At 55.2% G+C, this 18,511-nt stretch overlaps 1 protein-coding gene across 2 annotated transcripts in view; it reads left to right on the forward strand.

Annotated features, from left to right (window-relative positions):
• The first annotated feature begins 2,200 nt into the window (after window positions 1–2,200).
• Window positions 2,201–18,511, forward strand: part of Celsr1 (cadherin EGF LAG seven-pass G-type receptor 1) — a 111,329-nt gene continuing 95,018 nt past the window's right edge. For both annotated transcript variants that reach the window (XM_013072446.3, XM_004845379.4), the window contains exon 1: window positions 2,201–6,172. In XM_013072446.3, coding sequence (XP_012927900.3) covers window positions 2,662–6,172 — 3,511 coding nt within the window. In that variant the 5' untranslated portion in view covers window positions 2,201–2,661. The remainder of the gene's footprint in view (window positions 6,173–18,511) is intronic.

Raw genomic sequence — 18,511 nt, forward strand, 5'->3', positions numbered from 1 at the left:
GAGCAATTAGTGGAAGAAATGGAACTTGGGTCTCCATAGCACCAGCCATTCTGATCGGTAATTTTGTTTTTCAGTGCTGGGGATTGAACCCAGGGCCTTGTGCATGCTAGGCAAGTGCTCTCCCACTGAGCCACGTTTCTGTTCCGTGGATGTGACTGGACCACCCAGCAGCCCCACCACAAGTTGCAGCCTGTCTCTTTTTTTGGTACCGGGGATCGAACTCGGGACCTTGCGCTTGCCAGGCAGGCACCGGAACCACTGAGCTACTTCCCCGGCCCCCAGGCAGCCTATCTTTTAATTCCTCTCAATCCCCCCTTGAACACAGTGGCCTCAGCATGTGTGCTCAGGAAAGAGCACGGAGAGGGGTGTCGGCTCAGTGTTATGAAGCCAACACCGTGGTGACCTTCGAGTGCAGAAGCAGACATCCCCAGGCCCAGCCCTCACTAAATTTGGTTGTGATAGCTTCTGTGCTATCTGCATCTTTTCCCTGAAACCCACAAGGAAGGGGTTGCTTGTGCCCTGGCTGTGCACAGGATTGCCTTGTCCCTTGTCCCTTCACAGACTTCCATCAGTGACATCCACCTGCGAGTTCCTGGCCTGGCCCCAGGACCAGGAAATGGCGAAGGGCAGTCCCTGTGGTTACTGTGCGGCCCACAGGTGTCAGGTTCCAGCATTTGGATTTTGTTTATTTAAACCCAACCCACCCTATTGAAAGCCCTGTTGCAAAATATGCACTCCAGGGGTTCTGCAGCTCCCCTCCCTCCCTCCAGGATTCCCCCTCTCAGCCACATCCCAACCTTCCACCTGGCGCTCTGGGCTCAGGTGTCCACCCTGCCTTGACCCTGAACTCCTACCCTGAGGTCCTCTCTGTGAAGTCCAAGGCCAAATCCATACGCAGTGTTGGGGTCCTGGGCAGGTTACATTTGGGGGTGGGCTTTTCTCCCTTCCCTCCACACATTTCCCAAAAGGAATTGCCAGTGGAAACTCCCAGAATCACAAGGACCCAAAGCAACTCTGCTTTGTAGGTCGATATGGCACCTTCAAACTGTTGCCAGTGGGAAGGAAAGACATTGTTTTCAGCAGCTTTGAGCAAAACTAGCCGTGTGTGACCTCTACACATCTCACATGAAGGGCCAGAAGCCCTCTGTTCCTAAAGCTGCCCACAGCCGGTGTGGCCACACCTTCTGCACACAGCCTCGAACTGGGGCCGCAGAAAGAGACCCTCGCTGGTCTGGTCGCTGGGTGGAAAGCCTCGTTGTGGGGGTGACTGGCCCTCCCTCCACCCGCTTTCACCCAGGCTAGAAGATCATCCCCCCCAAACCATGCAGCTGGAGGCGTAAGCGGCTGCAGTGGCTTCCCACTCCACTGGGGGTGGCAAGGTTCCAACAGGAGCGGGAAGGTCGAAAAGCCTGCCCCTTGGGGTACTGCAAAGTGCTACAGCTTCTCCAGGCGTCTGGGGGGTTGTCTCTCAGCTCTAAGGCTCCCCTTCCCCGCAGGAGGTGAGGGTGAGTCTCACAGCTCTCACGTCCTAACACCCCGAACCTGTTCTCTTATGGTTCTGCCCACCCTTCCAGGTGTCATCGGCCCATGGTCACCTCCAGGGCCTGCACTCTCGGGGGTCTCGCTTGTGCAGTAGTCCGGCCTGGAGACCGGACGCTGCGCCCGGTGAAGGCAAGGCGAAAGCCGAGCCAGGTGTGCGGGGTTACAGCTCATCTCTGTGGTGCTCTCCAAATCCCAAATGTCAACCCAGGTTATTTTTCTTCTCATTTAAAACCTTCCCACAACTCTACTTAGTTGCCCACTGGATTTCAAAGTCCTGGGAACTCTTTTCACCTCTGTGCACCTCGATGTGAATGTGGAAGTGTCCCCCTAGCCTCCCCAGGCTCTTAACGGGGCTCTGGTCAACTCAGTCTCTGTCCCCCGCCCCCCACCCCGTTCCGGGGCTCCAGCTGGGGGTCTCCGCGGATCAGCCAGGGCCAGGTGGCGTCCCCAACAGGCTGAGCCAGCACTCCCGGGTCACCCGGCCCAGGTCACTTGGCCCCGCCCCCCCGGAGCCCAGTGGGGAGGCCGCGGGGGTGGGCCTGGGCCCCCGCCCCCGCCCCCGGCCGGCCGCGCCCCCGCGTCTCCATGGCGACTCTCCCAGCGCGCACCTCCGGGACGGCTCCCCCGGGCTGAACAATAAGCGGCAGGGCCGGGTGGGGCGGGGCCGGGGGCGGGGAGAACGCGCAGGGGCTCGGAACCAGCGCACAGCCCGGGCACAACGGGCCGTGCGGGAGTGCTCGGCGGCGCTGCGGGCGGACGGGTCAGCCGCTCGGGGATCGTAGCCCGCGCGCTGCCCACGCCCCGCGCCAGCGCCAGAGCCACCTAGAAACGCCGCGCCGCAGGTGGATGCGCATCGACCTCCCGGGACGCGCAGAGGAGCCATCTTGAAACCAACTTCGCCAACTTTCGCAAAGTGCACTCGAAGTGGAAGCTGCGGGCGAGGCCGGGCTCGCAGGCCCCGGTGGCCCTGCCAGGGCCCCCGGGGAAGTTGGACGCGGGCCGCCTAGAGGGCCCGGCGCCGGGCGAGCGGGAGCCACCCCCCGGCCACCGCGCCGGGTGGATGCGGGGGCGCGCCGGGTGCATGGATTGTGCGCGGGCGCCCGGCTCGGGCTGCGGGGCATGGCGCTGTCGCCGCCGCCCATGCTGCCCGCGCTGGTGCTCCTGGCCGTGGCCGCCGCCCTGCCCGCACTGGGGCCGTGCGCGACCGCCCGGGAGCTGCGGGAGCCCGGCGGGGCCGGCACCTTCACCCTGGGGCCCGGCTGGACCCACGCGTGGGACGCTGCGCGCTCGCCCCAGGCACCGCGGGAGCTGCTGGACGTGAGCCACGGCGGGCGGCGGGCGGGCCGGCGGCGCGGGCGGGGCACTGGACAGTGGGGCTGCGCACCCCTCGGGGGGCGCCCGCTACCGCCTCCACCGCCGATGCGAGTCCTCCTGGCGGCCCGTGGTGCCCGGACGGTAGTGAGCTTGCATCCTCGGTCGGGCGCCCGGCTGCGACGGCGATCGGTGCCTGGGATCGGCAGCGCGCTCCGCTCCCCATCTCCTGGAGGCGCCGCTGCCTCAGTGCACACGGCGCTCACGGCCCTCGCCTTGGTCCCCGCCCGCCGCTGCCCTCGCCGCCTCCCCCTCTGTCCGTCGCCCAGAGGCCCTATCCGCCTGCGCCTCTGGTGCGCCCTTCGGTGCGCGCCTGGCCTGGTCTCAGGGGAGTTGGAGCCGGACCCGCCCTCGGAGACCCTGCCACCGTCGCCCATTTTGTCCCGGGCCCGATCGGGGGCGTCGCGGCGGGCCAGGCGGGGCGCGGGTGGGAGCACCAGTCCCCAGTTCCCGCTGCCCAGCTACCAGGTGTCAGTGCCCGAGAACGAGCCCGCAGGCACCGCGGTCATTGAGCTGCGCGCGCACGATCCCGACGAGGGCGAGCCGGGGCGCCTGAGCTACCAGATGGAGGCGCTGTTCGACGAGCGCTCCAATGGCTACTTCCTGATAGACGCAACCACAGGCGCTGTGAGCACTGCCCGCGAACTGGACCGGGAGACCAAGGACACGCACGTGCTCAAAGTCAGCGCTCTGGACCACGGCACGCCACGGCGTTCGGCCGCCACCTACCTCACCGTCACTGTCAGCGACACCAACGACCACAGCCCAGTCTTCGAGCAGTCTGAGTACCGTGAACGCGTGCGTGAGAACCTCGAGGTGGGCTACGAGGTGCTGACCATCCGCGCCACTGACGGCGACGCGCCCTCCAACGCCAACATGCGCTACCGCCTGCTGGAGGGCGCGGGCGGTGTCTTCGAGATTGATGCTCGCTCGGGCGTGGTGCGCACTAGGGCGGTGGTGGACCGGGAGGAGGCGGCCGAGTACCAGCTGCTGGTGGAGGCCAATGACCAGGGCCGCAATCCAGGCCCGCTCAGCGCCACAGCCACTGTGCACATCGTGGTGGAGGACGAGAATGACAACTACCCTCAGTTCAGCGAGAAACGCTATGTGGTCCAGGTGCCCGAAGACGTGGCCGTCAACACCCCGGTGCTTCGGGTGCAAGCCACTGATCGAGACCAGGGTCAGAACGCGGCCATACACTACAGCATCGTCAGCGGGAACCTGAAGGGGCAGTTCTACCTGCACTCGCTGAGCGGGAGCCTGGATGTGATCAACCCGCTGGACTTTGAGGCCATCCGGGAGTACACACTGCGCATCAAGGCCCAGGATGGTGGCCGGCCACCGCTCATTAACTCCTCAGGGCTGGTCTCTGTGCAGGTGCTGGATGTGAATGACAACGCTCCCATCTTCGTGAGCAGCCCCTTCCAGGCCACAGTGCTGGAGAACGTGCCACTGGGCCACTCGGTGTTGCATATCCAGGCAGTGGATGCGGATGCAGGAGAGAACTCCCGTCTGCGCTATCGCCTGGTGGACACAAGCTCAGCTGCCTTGGGGGGCGACAGTGCTGGGCCCGAGGATCCTGACTCCACCCTGGACTTCCCCTTCCAGATCCACAACAGCTCGGGCTGGATCACTGTGTGTGCGGAGCTGGACCGAGAGGAGGTGGAACATTACAGCTTTGGGGTGGAGGCGGTGGACCATGGCTCACCACCCATGAGCTCTTCGGCCAGTGTGTCCATCACAGTGCTGGATGTGAATGACAATGACCCAGTGTTTACCCAGCCCCTGTATGAGCTTCGTCTCAACGAGGACGCAGCCGTGGGGAGCAGCGTGCTGACTCTGCGGGCCCGTGACCGTGATGCCAACAGCGTGATCACTTACCAGCTCACGGGCGGCAACACCCGGAACCGCTTTGCACTCAGCAGCCAGAGTGGCGGTGGCCTGATCACCCTGGCGCTGCCTCTGGACTATAAGCAGGAGCGGCAGTATGTGCTTGCTGTGACTGCATCGGATGGCACGCGTTCACACACTGTGCAGGTCTTCATCAACGTCACCGATGCCAACACCCACCGGCCGGTCTTCCAGAGCTCTCACTACACCGTCAGTGTCAGTGAGGACCGGCCTGTGGGCACCTCCATTGCCACCATCAGTGCCACCGATGAGGACACAGGTGAGAATGCCCGGATAACCTACGTGCTAGAGGACCCTGTGCCACAGTTCCGAATTGACCCCAACACCGGTACCATCTACACCATGACAGAGCTGGACTATGAGGATCAGGCTGCCTACACGCTGGCTATCACAGCCCAGGACAATGGCATCCCTCAGAAATCGGACACCACGTCCCTGGAGATCCTCATCCTGGATGCCAATGACAATGTGCCCAGGTTCTTGCGGGATTTCTACCAGGGCTCTGTCTTTGAGGACGCTCCTCCGTCTACCAGTGTCCTCCAGGTTTCTGCCACAGACAGGGACTCAGGCCCCAATGGTCGCCTGCTGTACACTTTCCAGGGCGGGGATGATGGTGATGGGGACTTCTACATTGAGCCCACTTCTGGCGTGATCCGCACCCAGCGCCGGCTGGACAGGGAGAATGTGGCTGTGTACAGCCTTCGGGCGCTGGCTGTGGATCGGGGCAGCCCGGCTGCCCTCAGTGCCTCAGTGGAAATCCAGGTGACTGTCTTGGACATCAATGACAACCCCCCGGTGTTTGAGAGGGACGAGCTGGAGCTGTTTGTGGAGGAGAACAGCCCAGTGGGGTCAGTGGTGGCCAAGATTCGTGCCAATGACCCCGACGAAGGCCCCAATGCCCAGATCATGTATCAGATCGTGGAGGGCAACATGCCCGAGGTCTTCCAGCTGGACCTGCTGAGCGGGGACCTGCGTGCGCTGGCCGAGCTGGACTTTGAGGTCCGCAGGGACTATGTGCTGGTGGTGCAGGCCACATCGGCTCCACTGGTGAGCCGGGCTACTGTGCGCATCCACCTCCTGGACCAGAATGACAACCCACCGGAACTGCCAGACTTCCAGATCCTCTTCAACAACTATGTTACCAACAAGTCCAACAGCTTCCCCAGTGGCATCATTGGTCGAATCCCGGCCCACGACCCTGACCTCTCGGACAACCTCAACTACACCTTCCTGCGGGGCAACGAGCTGCGGCTGCTGCTGCTGGACTCTGCTACGGGCGAGCTGCAGCTCAGCCGGGACCTGGACAACAACCGGCCACTGGAGGCGCTCATGGAGGTGTCTGTGTCTGGTGAGTGGCCTGGGGAGGGATGACTGGCTCCCCATGGGCCGCTGGGGGAGCCCCTGGGACCCACCAAGGTCCCTGCTGGGCAGGCATGCCAGGGCACATCTGAGCAGAGCCCAGGCATCTGCTGCCTTCTGTTGGATGCTGGGGCGTGCTACCCACCTGGCTGGCTCTGGAGAGCAATGCCACTGCTTGGCTCAGCACTTTTGCAGGGAGCAGGCCTGGGCTTCTTCAAGTTCAAGTGCAGGGCTTCCCAGGCCTAGTCCTAAGTCGTGCAATTAGAGCCTGGCTTCAGGCTTATCTGGGTTGTCTGGTTTGCTTGGGATCCTTTTCTGGTCAGCTTGCCACACTCACCACTGTCTGGAAGGATCAAAGGTCACTGCCCGCTCCATGTGCCAATTAGTTCCCGGGTGGAACCGCTGGAAATTACCTTCCAGTTCCTGAGTCACCCTGTAATACGCATGCTCTTCCCTGAGTCTGGCATTTCTGTCTCCTGTAGATAATAACAGCAGTCTCTGGGGCTGTCTCTGGGGCAGCTCTTTGAAAAGCAGGGACCTGTTTGATCTTGGCTCCAGCTCCTGGACAAGGGCTTGTAATTTGGGAGCTGTTTCAGAGCCCGCCCTACCTGGTGGTGGAACTGATGTGAGAACCCAGCTTGCTGCTCTGGGGCTGGGATGGTACCAGGAGAGGAGGGGCAGCTCAACCTCAAAAGCTGGGCAGAGGTGGGTGGGCCCTCCACCCTGCTGACCCCTGGATGCCTGGGCAGCTTGTAGTGCTGGGCAAGGAGACAGCAGAGGGCATGGGAATTGGAGACACACAGGAGAGGGAAGGACTGGGCAGGGATGGGGGACAGGGAATGCACCCACGGTGGCTCTGGAGGGACCTGTCTGCTCTCCCATCCTGGTTGTGATGGACTGGTGTGGGCAGCAACCTTAATTATGAGACCAAAATGCCCTGGAGTAGGGTTCAGCTCCGTGGGCTGAGTGCACATCTCAGATGAGTTGTTTAGACAATAAATAAACAGGATACGGTTTGTCATGGGAGCCCTGGAAGAAGGGAAAAGTCCATTTTCTAACTGGTCTTGACTGGGAATTTTATGCACCAAGGGTTGGGTGTTGAGTAGGCTCCAGCTCTGTTTGTCTCCCCATGTAACCAGGGACTCACAAGTTCAGTTTTGGTGTCATGCAACACCTCCGTGTCATTTTGGCTGTACAAGATGAATATTTTAGGTTGTATGAAGTGCAGATATGTAGAGAATACAGAATAGGTGCTTAGGTAGGGACACATTGTTCCCTGGGGTTGTGTATACTCCTGGGACATTTTTTTCCTGTGACTTTGTATTTACCAGATAAAGCAAAGTGCAAACTTTGGTCTGCATAAAAAGAACTTGGTGGAATATTAGGGTTCAGATCTTTGTGGGTACATGGTGTGTGAGTGGAACAGGCCTGTGTTGGGGCAGGGGCGTTTGTATGTCTGCAGCATCCCTGGCATGCACCCCTGGGTGCGTGTACAGCAGGCATGGGTGGGCCTGGTTGGCAGGAGGCCCGTGCCCTGGACTTCAGCTGTTGGTGGGCCAGGGGCTCACTCTGCCCAGTGATTGAACCCACTCTGTGTTTCTTGGCAGTGGCCCTTGGCTGACCAGCCCTCGTGAGTGCCCATGAGCACTCGGACTGTAAGCAGCTTTGTAGATTCTTGCCCTCACACAGTTGTTGGTCCTTCTGGTAACTGGAGGCTTATGGATGAAGAAGTGGAGGCTCAGGGGCCTTAAATCCCTTTCCCAGGATCACACAACCATGGAGGGAGATGGTATGATCAGTATGAAACCAGCCCACCTCTCATCCCCTAAGGGAAGGTTTTTGAGGAATTAGTTGTGAAACTGATCATTTCAGTGTAAGATATTCATGTGGGAATGCTGTGTAACTCTCAGACCCTGGGACTGCTCTTTAATGCACCAAAGATGCAATGAACTCAGCGAAATCCAGACCTGTGGGTCCGAACAGCAGAGCCCTGGGTGGAAACCAAACCAGAACAAGAGCTCAGCCCTGGGTGAACTGGAGGCGGACTCTTAGGTTTTATTAGGGAACAATGTGGGAAAGCTGTTGATTCAAACTCACCACTGTTCTCAGTGCAGCCTAATTGGCATAGCAGGATTTACAGCCATACCCTAAAGGCTTTGATGCATTATTACTGCCCCGGAGGTGCAGCTATTAGGTTCTGTGGGGGACATCAGGCCAGGGCCCTGTAGGGAGCAGAGCCTGCGGGGGTGGAGCCTGCAGGGGCGGAGGGGGTACTCTTGAGGGCTTCATATAGCATCCTTCGCCACACACATTTTCAGAAAAATTATGAAGTCTGAATGTGGTGAAATGGAAATAACTGCCACTTTTGAATGCCATCCAGCCATAGAAGGTTCTCGTTTATGTGTGATATTTTTGTCTTGTCCTATGTGACATGTCTGAGTGACATTTTCTTTTTTTTTTTTTCTTTTTTTTGGTACCGGGGATCGAACTTGGGACCTTGCGCTTGCGTGCCAGGCGCCAGAACCACTGAGCTAAATCCCCGGCCTGTGAGTGACATTTTCTTTTTCTTTTTCTTTTTTTTTTTTTTTTTTTTTTTTTTGGTACCGGGGATCGAACTGGGGTCCCTGCGCTTGTGTAGCAGGCGGCGAAACCACTGAGCTAAATCCCCGGCCCATGAGTGACATTTTCAATCCTGCAATAGGGACTTTTCACCATGAACATTTATAAAAGCTGTGTTTTGTATTTATTTATTTATTTATTTATTTATTTATTTATTGGCTTTTTTGAGGTAGGGTCTTGCCTTGTAGTTCAGGCTGGCCTTGAACTCACTGTGTAGCCCATACTCGAACTCTTGGTGATCCTCCTGCCTCAGCGCTGGGATCATAGGTGTGCACCATTACACCTGGTGACACTGATGCTTTTAATTCTCCTCGACCATGTGTGTGCCTCGGGCTTAGGGCCCTGGCCATGCCTTATGGGACACACTGCTGGTCAGTCCCTCTCTCTTAGGATGTGTGTTACAGACCAGTGGATGTGGGAAAAGTCGCATTAGAGGGTAGACATGATTGGTCAGTGAGTCATTCAGACGTGTTGGAAAATACTAGAACTCAGTGGAATAGTGAGATTGAGTAACCTTTTTTGCTGTTTACTTTGGAGGGCAGTGGATGGTATGAAGTCGTCTAGGCTTGATAAAGTTTTAATAAGTATTTGCCTAGTGAAAAGCAGGAGACTGAGGTGACTTTTAAATAGAAGATTACAAACGAGGAAGTGCGGAGCTGAGCGGTGCCAGGCTTCTTCTGGGGTCACATTTCCCCCCAAACCCACAGGTAGTGAATCAGGTTGGCTTCCCAGAATGACACAAGCCGACCTGGAAGAGTCAGGTGCTTTTGGCAACTAGTTAACCATTTAAGGGCTTGGATAACTCTGGAGAATTATTGCTTGGCCATACTTTGAGAAACAGGAGGGTTTATTCACTTATTGAGTGCCTACTGTATGCGAGGCCCTGGGAGTCCAGGGTGAGCCCTACCTCCCGGGGTTGGGTGGACAGAGAGTCGGATGAACTAGGAGCTGAGTTCAAGGGCAGGAGAGACTGGGAGAGAGTGATGTGGGTGTGTGAAGTGCGTGGTTGAGGGGAGCGGGCTGTGGCAGGATTCTGGCAGCCTCTATTGGGCAGGTTTGGGGTAAGTGCCAGGGGCCAAGTCCCAGCTGCCACTGCCGGGCCTTGGCAAAATGTTAGGGTTCAGGGAGGACAGAGGGCTGAGGGGGGATCTGGTGGCCGGATGCAGTGACCATGGTGGTCCAAGTTAAGCCACCATGTTCCTTGTGGTAGGAAACTCTCCTGACTCTGCTCTCTCAGCACATTTGTTCTCCTGCCGCTGCCTCCTGATCTGGGCAGTCCTGGCACCTCTTCCATCTCAGATATGAGCAGACACGCCCTTGGGACTCTGGTTTGGGCCCCAGCACCCTGGGCAGAGGATGTGGACAATGAGGACAGAACCCGGCCTCACCTCAGAGCTGTGGCCCACATGGGCTGTGGGGCCCCGTGATCAACACTGTCTGGAGTCTGGGGACAGAGGTGACTCGATCAGCCAATGGCAGGCCCATGGGTCTCTTCAAGTGCCAGGGTTGTGGGTGCTGGGGAGCCCCTCTGAGGAGCAGGGATGGAGTTGCTGGATGTAAGTCAGGTGCAGACGAGGCCAGAGCTCAGAGGGAGCTGCCAGGACCAAAGCCCAGGTGAGGTTGGTGGGTCGGTGTGCACACCCATCCCAGCCTGTGCTGCGACTCCACCTATCTGTGCAGGTGGCACCTTTTGGGGCCCTGGAGTGGGGATCAGTTCAGTGTCCACCAGAGGCATGCTGTGGCCGAGCTCTGTGTCAGTGGGGTGCAGCTGCTGTTTCTCTCTCAGTCATCAGACCTGGGATGGGGGGAGCAGGGGCAGCAAAAGGAGCCGCCTGGAAGGCTGGAAGGGGCACAACCTACAGGGGGACCTGGCCACACTGGGGACAGGGCACCCACCTTGACACCAGGTAAAGTGGGAGGGAGGTGGGACCCTGGGAAAGCGTCTGGAGCCCTTGGGAGGAGCCAGTCAGGAGGGGCCTGCCACAGTCATGCCCAGAAAGTGGCCCATGTGCGTGGTGACACCAGAACTGCACCCAGGACCTGGTGTCACTGTCAAAGAGCCAACTTGGGTTTGGGTAGACGCAGATTCCTGTGCACCCCAAAACTGGGTGCGGAAGCCCGTTGAGGTGTGAGGTCGTGCCCTGGTGGCAGCGGAGTCCAGCAGTGCCCAGGGTGTGGTGTGTGGCCCCGTGCCCTGGGCCTCGGTCTCGCCAGCACTTGGATTCAAACAGGGAGACTTTATCTGGTGCAGCACAGCGTGTGGAAAACACTCCTCAGTTTGACGTGGTTTTTTCAGGTCACAGCCTCCGGGGGAAACAGTTCTTTAAACTTTTTCTGGTTGTCCTGTAACCTGAACACAGGTTCCTCTAAGTGCCCAGGGTTAAATTCCTGGAGATCCGGAGGCACATGGAGGCGCTGGCCCTTTTTGGTTCCACACTCCCTGGCTTCCTGTTGTTTTCTGGGGTGTTGGTGTTGGAAGGATACTGGGGTCCCCTGAGAACACGGGCGGGCTGGGCTGTCAGGGCTTGAGGGACCTGCCTGGTGTTAGTTGCCACCCCTTTGTGGAGGGCAAGGTCCCCTCTGTCCCCCTGCTGTGGGCTGGGCCTGGCACTCGGCACACATTTGTGGATTATTTCTGGAATGGGTCAGAGGGGCACCCAGGGGAGGGGGCTGCCTTCCTAGCCAAGCATCCCAGGGCACCCAGAGCCACCCAGCCCCTCCTGCCATGCTGGGGTGCTGGCCCAGGGGAAAGGGCTGGACGTTTTCCAGGAAAACTCAGGGGGTGAATTCTCAGTGCTTTCACTTCAGGTAAGAACTTGCGGGTATCTTGCTAATCAATTTGCCTGTGGGGTGTGGCAGTCCCTAGTTGGCAAAGCCCCGTTCCAGCCTTTGTCTCCGCTTTCACGTCAGGTTTTTCCTCTCCGAGTCCTGCTGTAGACAAAAGCCAGGAGTTCTTTTTTAAACAAATAAAACACAAACACAGAGGCGCTGCTGTAAGGGGATGTGTAGGAAAGCACCTTCCCTCCAGCCACCTGCATTCCTTACTAACCTTCTGGGGGTGATGGGCAGCTTGCTGGGAGACACAGAGCAACCCTGAGAGCTGGGGCCTTTGAGGCAGGAGGGCGTGCTCCATCAGGTGGGGTTCCCTTCGGGAGGGGAATCACTCTGGTCCCTAGCTTCCAGGATCACCCAGCCAGGATGTCCTGTGTGCAGGTGCGTGGAAAGGCATGGCAGGAGCTGTTGGGGCAGCTGTCCTCATCCCTGCGGCCACCTTTTCCTGGTGACTTTGGATGAGCAGGGGAGCCCCTAGCTACCATGACTTTTCCTTCGAGATGATGGCACCCCGTTATCCCCACAAGGGAGCGGAGATGGGGAGATCCAGAAGCTCCAGGCCTCTGTGCAGAGAGCAGGCTTTAGAAGGGAGGCAGGAACTGGGCTCATGCCGGCCACACCTGGACTCTGTCCTGTGTCCTTGCTCTCACAGCTCCCAGTGCCACTCAGTGCAGGGCTGGCTGGTTCAGGAACTAGTGTGTGGCTCTCTGTGCCTCAGTTTCCCCAGTGGAGCTGGGCTAACAGGCCCTGTATGGAAGGATGTGGTGTAGGCTGGGAGAGCTGCTGCCCAAGACATGGCTGGAACTCCAGAGGTGCTGCTCTGGTTGGATGTAGCAGGTGGGGCTACACCCAGTTTCTTTCCTTTTCTTTCTTTCTTTTTTTTTTTTTTAACAGTTTAATGTATTTTAATAGCAAACTTACACAACTGCACAGAAAGACAGACAATGTTAAAAACATGTACTAACATGTAAGACAACTCAGGAAAGTATAGTGACTAGATGTATGATAAAAATGCTGCAAACACCATTTAGTTGCCGTCAGTAAGAGATTTACTTGTTTTAAAAAAATCCAAATGCTGGCATTGTCCAGAAAAATTTAACAGGTTTATTTATAATTGTTATAAAGTTGAACTGCTGCAACTTGTTCACTGAAACATTTTGACTTGCGTTAATGCTTCACATCCCTGCGTTAATATTAAAATTTCACACACAAATGAAAATGGAAAAACTCCCAATACCTGATTTCTTTGCCCTGTTTTCCACTCGCAGTCACGTACTTAGGTACCTTTTGACCCCATGGGGAAAAAAAGAATCTAACATTCAGAACTACTGGTAACAGGAAGAAGAGAAAAAAAATTTTTTGAGAATGAAATGTTTCCCACCATAATGGACTCTTAAGCACGTTCTCCATGTATGCGGCGTGCTAGTTGGATATCTTTTGGCGTAATTGTTACACGTTCGGCATGGGTGGCACACAGGCTGGTATCTTCAAACAGGCCAGCCAGATAGGCCTCACTTGCCTCCTGCAAAGCACCAATAGCTGCACTCTGGAAGCACAGATCTGTTTTGAAGTCCTGAGCAATTTCTCACAACAGATGCTGGAAAGGGAGTTTGCAAGTCAGAAGTTCAGGGGACTTCTGATGACGTCTAATTTCACGGAGTGCCACAGTCCCAGGCCTCTAACGAGGTTTCTTCACCCCTCCAGTAGAGGGCGCACTCTTGCGAGCGGCTTTTGTAGCCAGTTGTTTCCTGGGCGCTTTACCACCACTGGATTTGCGGGCAGTCTGGTTTGTACGACCCGTGGTACAGGGGCCTCCTTACCCGCTTCTCCTTCGGCTGGAGCTCGGCGAGCTAGAGGCGGTGCTGGCGATAGAGTTGCACCCAGTTTCTTGTGGCCTGGCTGGTACAGCTGTTTGTGGGGTCCTCTCGCCCTCTCTCCCAGCTCCTCTTTCTTCATTTATGTCTTCCTTCCCCTTCCTTGGCCTTGCTGGCAGCCAGCAGGGGCCTTGGGCAACTGGACAGAGCCCGGGGCAGAGACCTTCTCTCCTCACCCACAGGTCAGAGGACATGGGGCTGGCGGGGGTGTGGACAGCACAGTGTTAAGAGAGGCTCAGTTCTGGGGCTCCCGGGGGCCTGTGTTAGCTTGAGGGCATTCAAGGGTGGCCCTGCATGGTGGCCTGATGCCAGATCCTCAGAAATATGTGAAACTGACCAGACCCCAGAATAGCCAAGGACAGGGCCTGTGTGGCCCTGAGACCCTGGGTCTCAATCCCTGGCCCCCTCTCGCCTGTGACTCTTGTCCCTCAAGGAAATGTATGGGGGAGGTGACAGCTCTCTTCTCTCTCACTGTCCCCCTTTCACTCTGGCCACATCCAGGTGTGGCCCATGGCTGGACCAGGCCATCTCTCTCACTGCTGCCTGGTGCTGCCCCTGTCTTCCGCACGCCTGGCCACTCTGATTTGTTCCCATCCCTGGCCTGGCGTGACCTCCACTTCTAGACCCTGGGAAGCTGCTCTTTGCCAGCCCCCTTGACCTTCCAGGGAGCTCTCTGTCCTGGAGAGGCTGCTGGGGGAAGGGCAGGCAGAGCTGGCAGCAGAGGGCTGAGTGCTCCATCCTCACTGCCCACCTCAGGCTTTGGTGCCTGCTGCCCACCAGTGACTGGGCAATGCCCAGGACACAGGCTCAGGAACTCAGTGTGAGTGTCTTATGTGCCCAGAAGCAGGAGGGTTGAGAGTCCAGGCCACATCATGCCTGGGTAGGAGTGTGGTGGGGGAGCAGGGTGGGGGCTCAGGGCTCAGTGGGAAGGGAACCCAGGAGTGGTCCCCCATCCCTGTGGAGTCTCCTGTGCTGGGCTGGCTGCTGGAGGAGCTGTGTAGCGCAGGTGGAGGGGGCTGGAGAAGTTCCCCTGAGTGGGGCAGTGCTGGGGATCAGTGGAGCCCCTTATGTGGGAGGCAGGGAGAAGACATAAGTGAGGACCATGCCGTGTGGCAACCATGGACCTGTCCTTTGAGGCCCTCCACCTCCAAGAGCCCAGGTTCCTGATGAGGAATCTGCTCTTCTTCCTCCTCCCTCCTCTCCCATCCATCTTTCCATCCATCTGTCCATCTGTCCATCCACCCACCTGACCATCCATCTGTCCATCCTTCCAGAGTTTTTATTTTTAATAGTCCATTTTCACTCCCAGTTCTGTATCTTTCTTGATAGTTTCAGGATCTTTCTTCCTATCTAATCTAAATGGCACTTGGTGAAGGTAAACTAACAGCAGTGCATTCCAGTAAAACCACAGGCTGTGTTAGCATTTCCAGATAAGAACACTTGCAAGGCAGTAACTGGGGATCAGTGAGCCGATTGTTTTCACAGCCAGAATGGAGTTTTTCGGCTACTGTGCAGTTCCGCTTGGGATCTACTGCACAAGGCTGTGGTCGAGGTCCTTCAGTGCTGGGTGATGTGGGATGCAGGTGGCCATGGGCTTTCTGTGAGAGCTGTCCCTGGTATCAGAGAGACTGAGGTTTCACAGGAGATGAGGCCTGGCTTGTACCCAGCTCGCTCTGATCCCCACAGCAGAGAGGATGGTCAGGATTCCCCCTAATACCCAGCCCCTGCCTGTCTCTGGGGTGAGGATCAGAAAAACAGAAGTCCAGCCAGGGGGATGGCTGTGGTTTGGTAAACTTTCTTTTTGTGCCCATTTGTTCCATAGTGCTGAAAAATGATCTCATTTAGAAACTGTTATACAACATTTATAAATCATACGTCTGGTAAGGGATTATTATGTGGAGTATATAAAGAACTCCTATAATCAACAAGAAAACAACTTGATTCAAAAGTGGGCCAAGGGCTTGAATAGACATTTCCCTAAATGATACAAATAGTAACTGGGCATGATGGGGCATACCCGTAATCCCAGCTACTCAGGAGGCTGAGGCAGGAGAATTACAAGTTCAAGGGCAGCCTGAACAACTTAGTGAGACCCTGTCTCAAAATAAAAAAGAATGGGGTGTAGCTTAGTCTTAGAACACTTGCCTAGTAGGTGGGAAGCCCTGAGTTCAATCTAGTACTGAAAAAAATACAAATGTCCAGATTCCTAGATACATATGAATTACCGAAGTTGAACGAAGAAGATACAAAAATTCTAAACACCCCAATTACAATCAGTGAAATTGAAAACGTAATTAAAAATTTACCAATAAAGAAAAGCCCAGGTCCTGATGGCTTTACTGCTGAATTCTACAAGACATTTAGAGAAGAATTATTGCCACTACTCTTTAAACTCTTCAATGAAATTGAAAGGGAAGCAGTACTTCCAAATTCATTCCTGGAAGCAAGTGTTACTTTGATTCCAAAAGCAGAGAAAGACCCAACCGAAAAAGAGAACTACAGGCGTCTCCCTAATGAACATAGATGCAAAAATCCTCAATAAGATACTGGCAAACAGAGTACAGAGGGTCATCAGGAAGATCATACACCCTGACCAAGTCAGATTTATCCCAGGGATGCAAGAATGGTTCAACATTCATAAATCGATAAATGTAATACACTATATTAACAGAGCCAAGGACAAAAACCATATGATCATCTCAATAGATGCAGAAAAAGCATTTGACAAAATTCAACACCCATTCATGATAAAAACCTTACAGAAAATTGGAATGGATGGTCTTTATCTTAACCTGATAAAGGCTATCTATGAAAAAAATCCTTTAATGTCTCTTTTTTTAATAATTCAGTATCCAGTAGGATCCCACATTGCATTTAGCAGTTATGTCTTTTTATCTCCTCTAGTCTTGATAGTTCCTCAATTTTTTCTTACCTTCCATGACCTTGACACTTTCTGAAGAGTAGAATGTCCCTAAATTTGGAGTTGCCTGATACTAGTTTCATAATTAGATTTGAGACAAGAATGCCAAAGAGATGATGTCATACCCTTCTCGGGGCATTGTACATATCAGGATATACACTGATATTCTTAACTACTAGTCTTGTCATCCTTGATTGCTTGGTCGAGATAGTGTCTACTACTGGTTTTCCACCACTGTTCTATTTTTCCCTTGGTAATTAATAAAGATGTTGTGCAGAGTTTAAAAAAAATTACAGATGTCCATAAAGTATGTGAATGATGCTGACGAACATTCGTAAGTAGGGGAATGTCAATCCGAAGCATGGTGAGGTCCCACTTCATGCCCATTAGGATGGCTGTGATCAAAACATGAGGAAGTACGTGTGAGAATGAAGGGCAGTTGGAACCCTTGTGCCCCGTTGGCCGGAATGCAGAGTGGTGCCACTGCTGTAGAAAACAGCATAGAGCTCCTTATAGAAATAAAAATTTAATTTTGTGTGATCAGTAATCCCTCTCCTAGGCAGATCCCCCAAGAAATTGAAAGCAGGGTCTTGAAGAGAGAGGTGCACATCTGTGTTCATGGTTAGGGTTAGGGTTAATAGTCAAAATAATAATAGTCAAAAGGTGGGATGGGGATTCAGCTCAGTGATTCTGGCACCTGCCTGGCAAGCGCAAGGTCCCAAGTTAGATCCCTGGTACCAAAAGAAAAAGGAAAAAATCAAAAAGTGGGACCCACCAGTGTCCATCATAGATGCATGGATGAATGAAATATGGTGTGTCCATACGAGGGAATATTAGCCTTCAAAGGGAGGAAATACCAACATGTTACACAGGCTAGGTGACTGCTGGGACATTAGGCTGAGTGCAGCGAGCCAGAAAACAGAAGTGCTACGTGGGGCCACAGAGGTGAGTAGTCAGTCACAGAGACAGAGTGTGGGTTGGCAGTGGCCAGGGCCGGGGGTGGGGCAGGGAGTTGGTGTTCACTGTGCAGAGTTGCATTTGGGGAGATGGAAAAGTCCTAGAGGAGGATGGTGGTGGTTCTGCAGAACTGTGGATGTACCTCATGCCCCTGAATGTGCATTTAAAGATCGATAAGGTGGTGAATTCTATTTTATCACAGTGAAACTGTTAGCAAACAAACACAAGAACTAAAGGAAGCTGTCCCAGCCCTCAGGTGGCGGTGTGGGAGCAGGTGCTCTGCTGTGGGGTTTGCACCAGGAGATGGGCAGCTACAGCTCCCTGTAGCCAGGCCTGGTCACTGCCATCACCCAGGGCCTCCTGCCAGGCTCAGAGCACTCACTCATTCCATGCATCGTTCTGAAATCTGAGCCTGTGTCCTGACCAAACACTTTCATATACATTTTGTGTCAGGTTCAAGGATAAAATCTCTGGTAGCTGAGTGCATATTAGGGTTGGTTATAGGGTTAAGGTTTAGGAATTAGGATAAGGGTTTAAAATTAGGGCTTAGGCCTCAGGCTTAGGGTTTAAGGATTAGGGTTTAAGCAGAAGCTCTGGAGGGAGGGAGCCTGGCTGTGGAGGCATCTGTGCAGACTCAAGGTTCCTGTTTTTCTCAGGGTTTGGGACTTTACATCTTATGGGCCAGGGTGTCCCAAGTGCTGCCAAGTGCAAAGGAAGTAGAGACAAGCTGGGAAAAAGGGCTGGGGATTTAGCTCAGTGGTTTCGTCCCCTGCCTGGCAAGCGCAAGGACCGGAGTTCAATCCCCGGTACCAAAAAAAGCTCTTCTCATAGAGTCAAGCTGGGGAGTCAGGCCCAATGCCTCATCTTCCCCCCGACACTCACCTCCCAAGAAGATTGGGCAGCAGTGGGGAGCAGGGATGCTCAGTTCTGTGTCGGCCTCTGCTTCGGCTTCCGGTCTGCCGCCATCCCTAGCTGCCACCCTTTGAGACCTAGTCCTGGGTTCCAGATGGCTGGGTGCATGCACCATTCCAGGTGTGTTTTTCTTGGCATTGGGACACTTGAAGCAGTTTGATCTGATGTCCCTGGAAGAAGAGGACTGTGAGGGACCTGCTGGAATGCAGGGCAA

The sequence above is a fragment of the Heterocephalus glaber genome, unplaced genomic scaffold, assembly GCF_053883595.1.
Source record: "Heterocephalus glaber isolate CG9 unplaced genomic scaffold, H.glaber_assembly_v1.0 deba00001444, whole genome shotgun sequence".
In the NCBI taxonomy this organism is placed as follows: Eukaryota; Metazoa; Chordata; class Mammalia; order Rodentia; family Bathyergidae; genus Heterocephalus; species Heterocephalus glaber.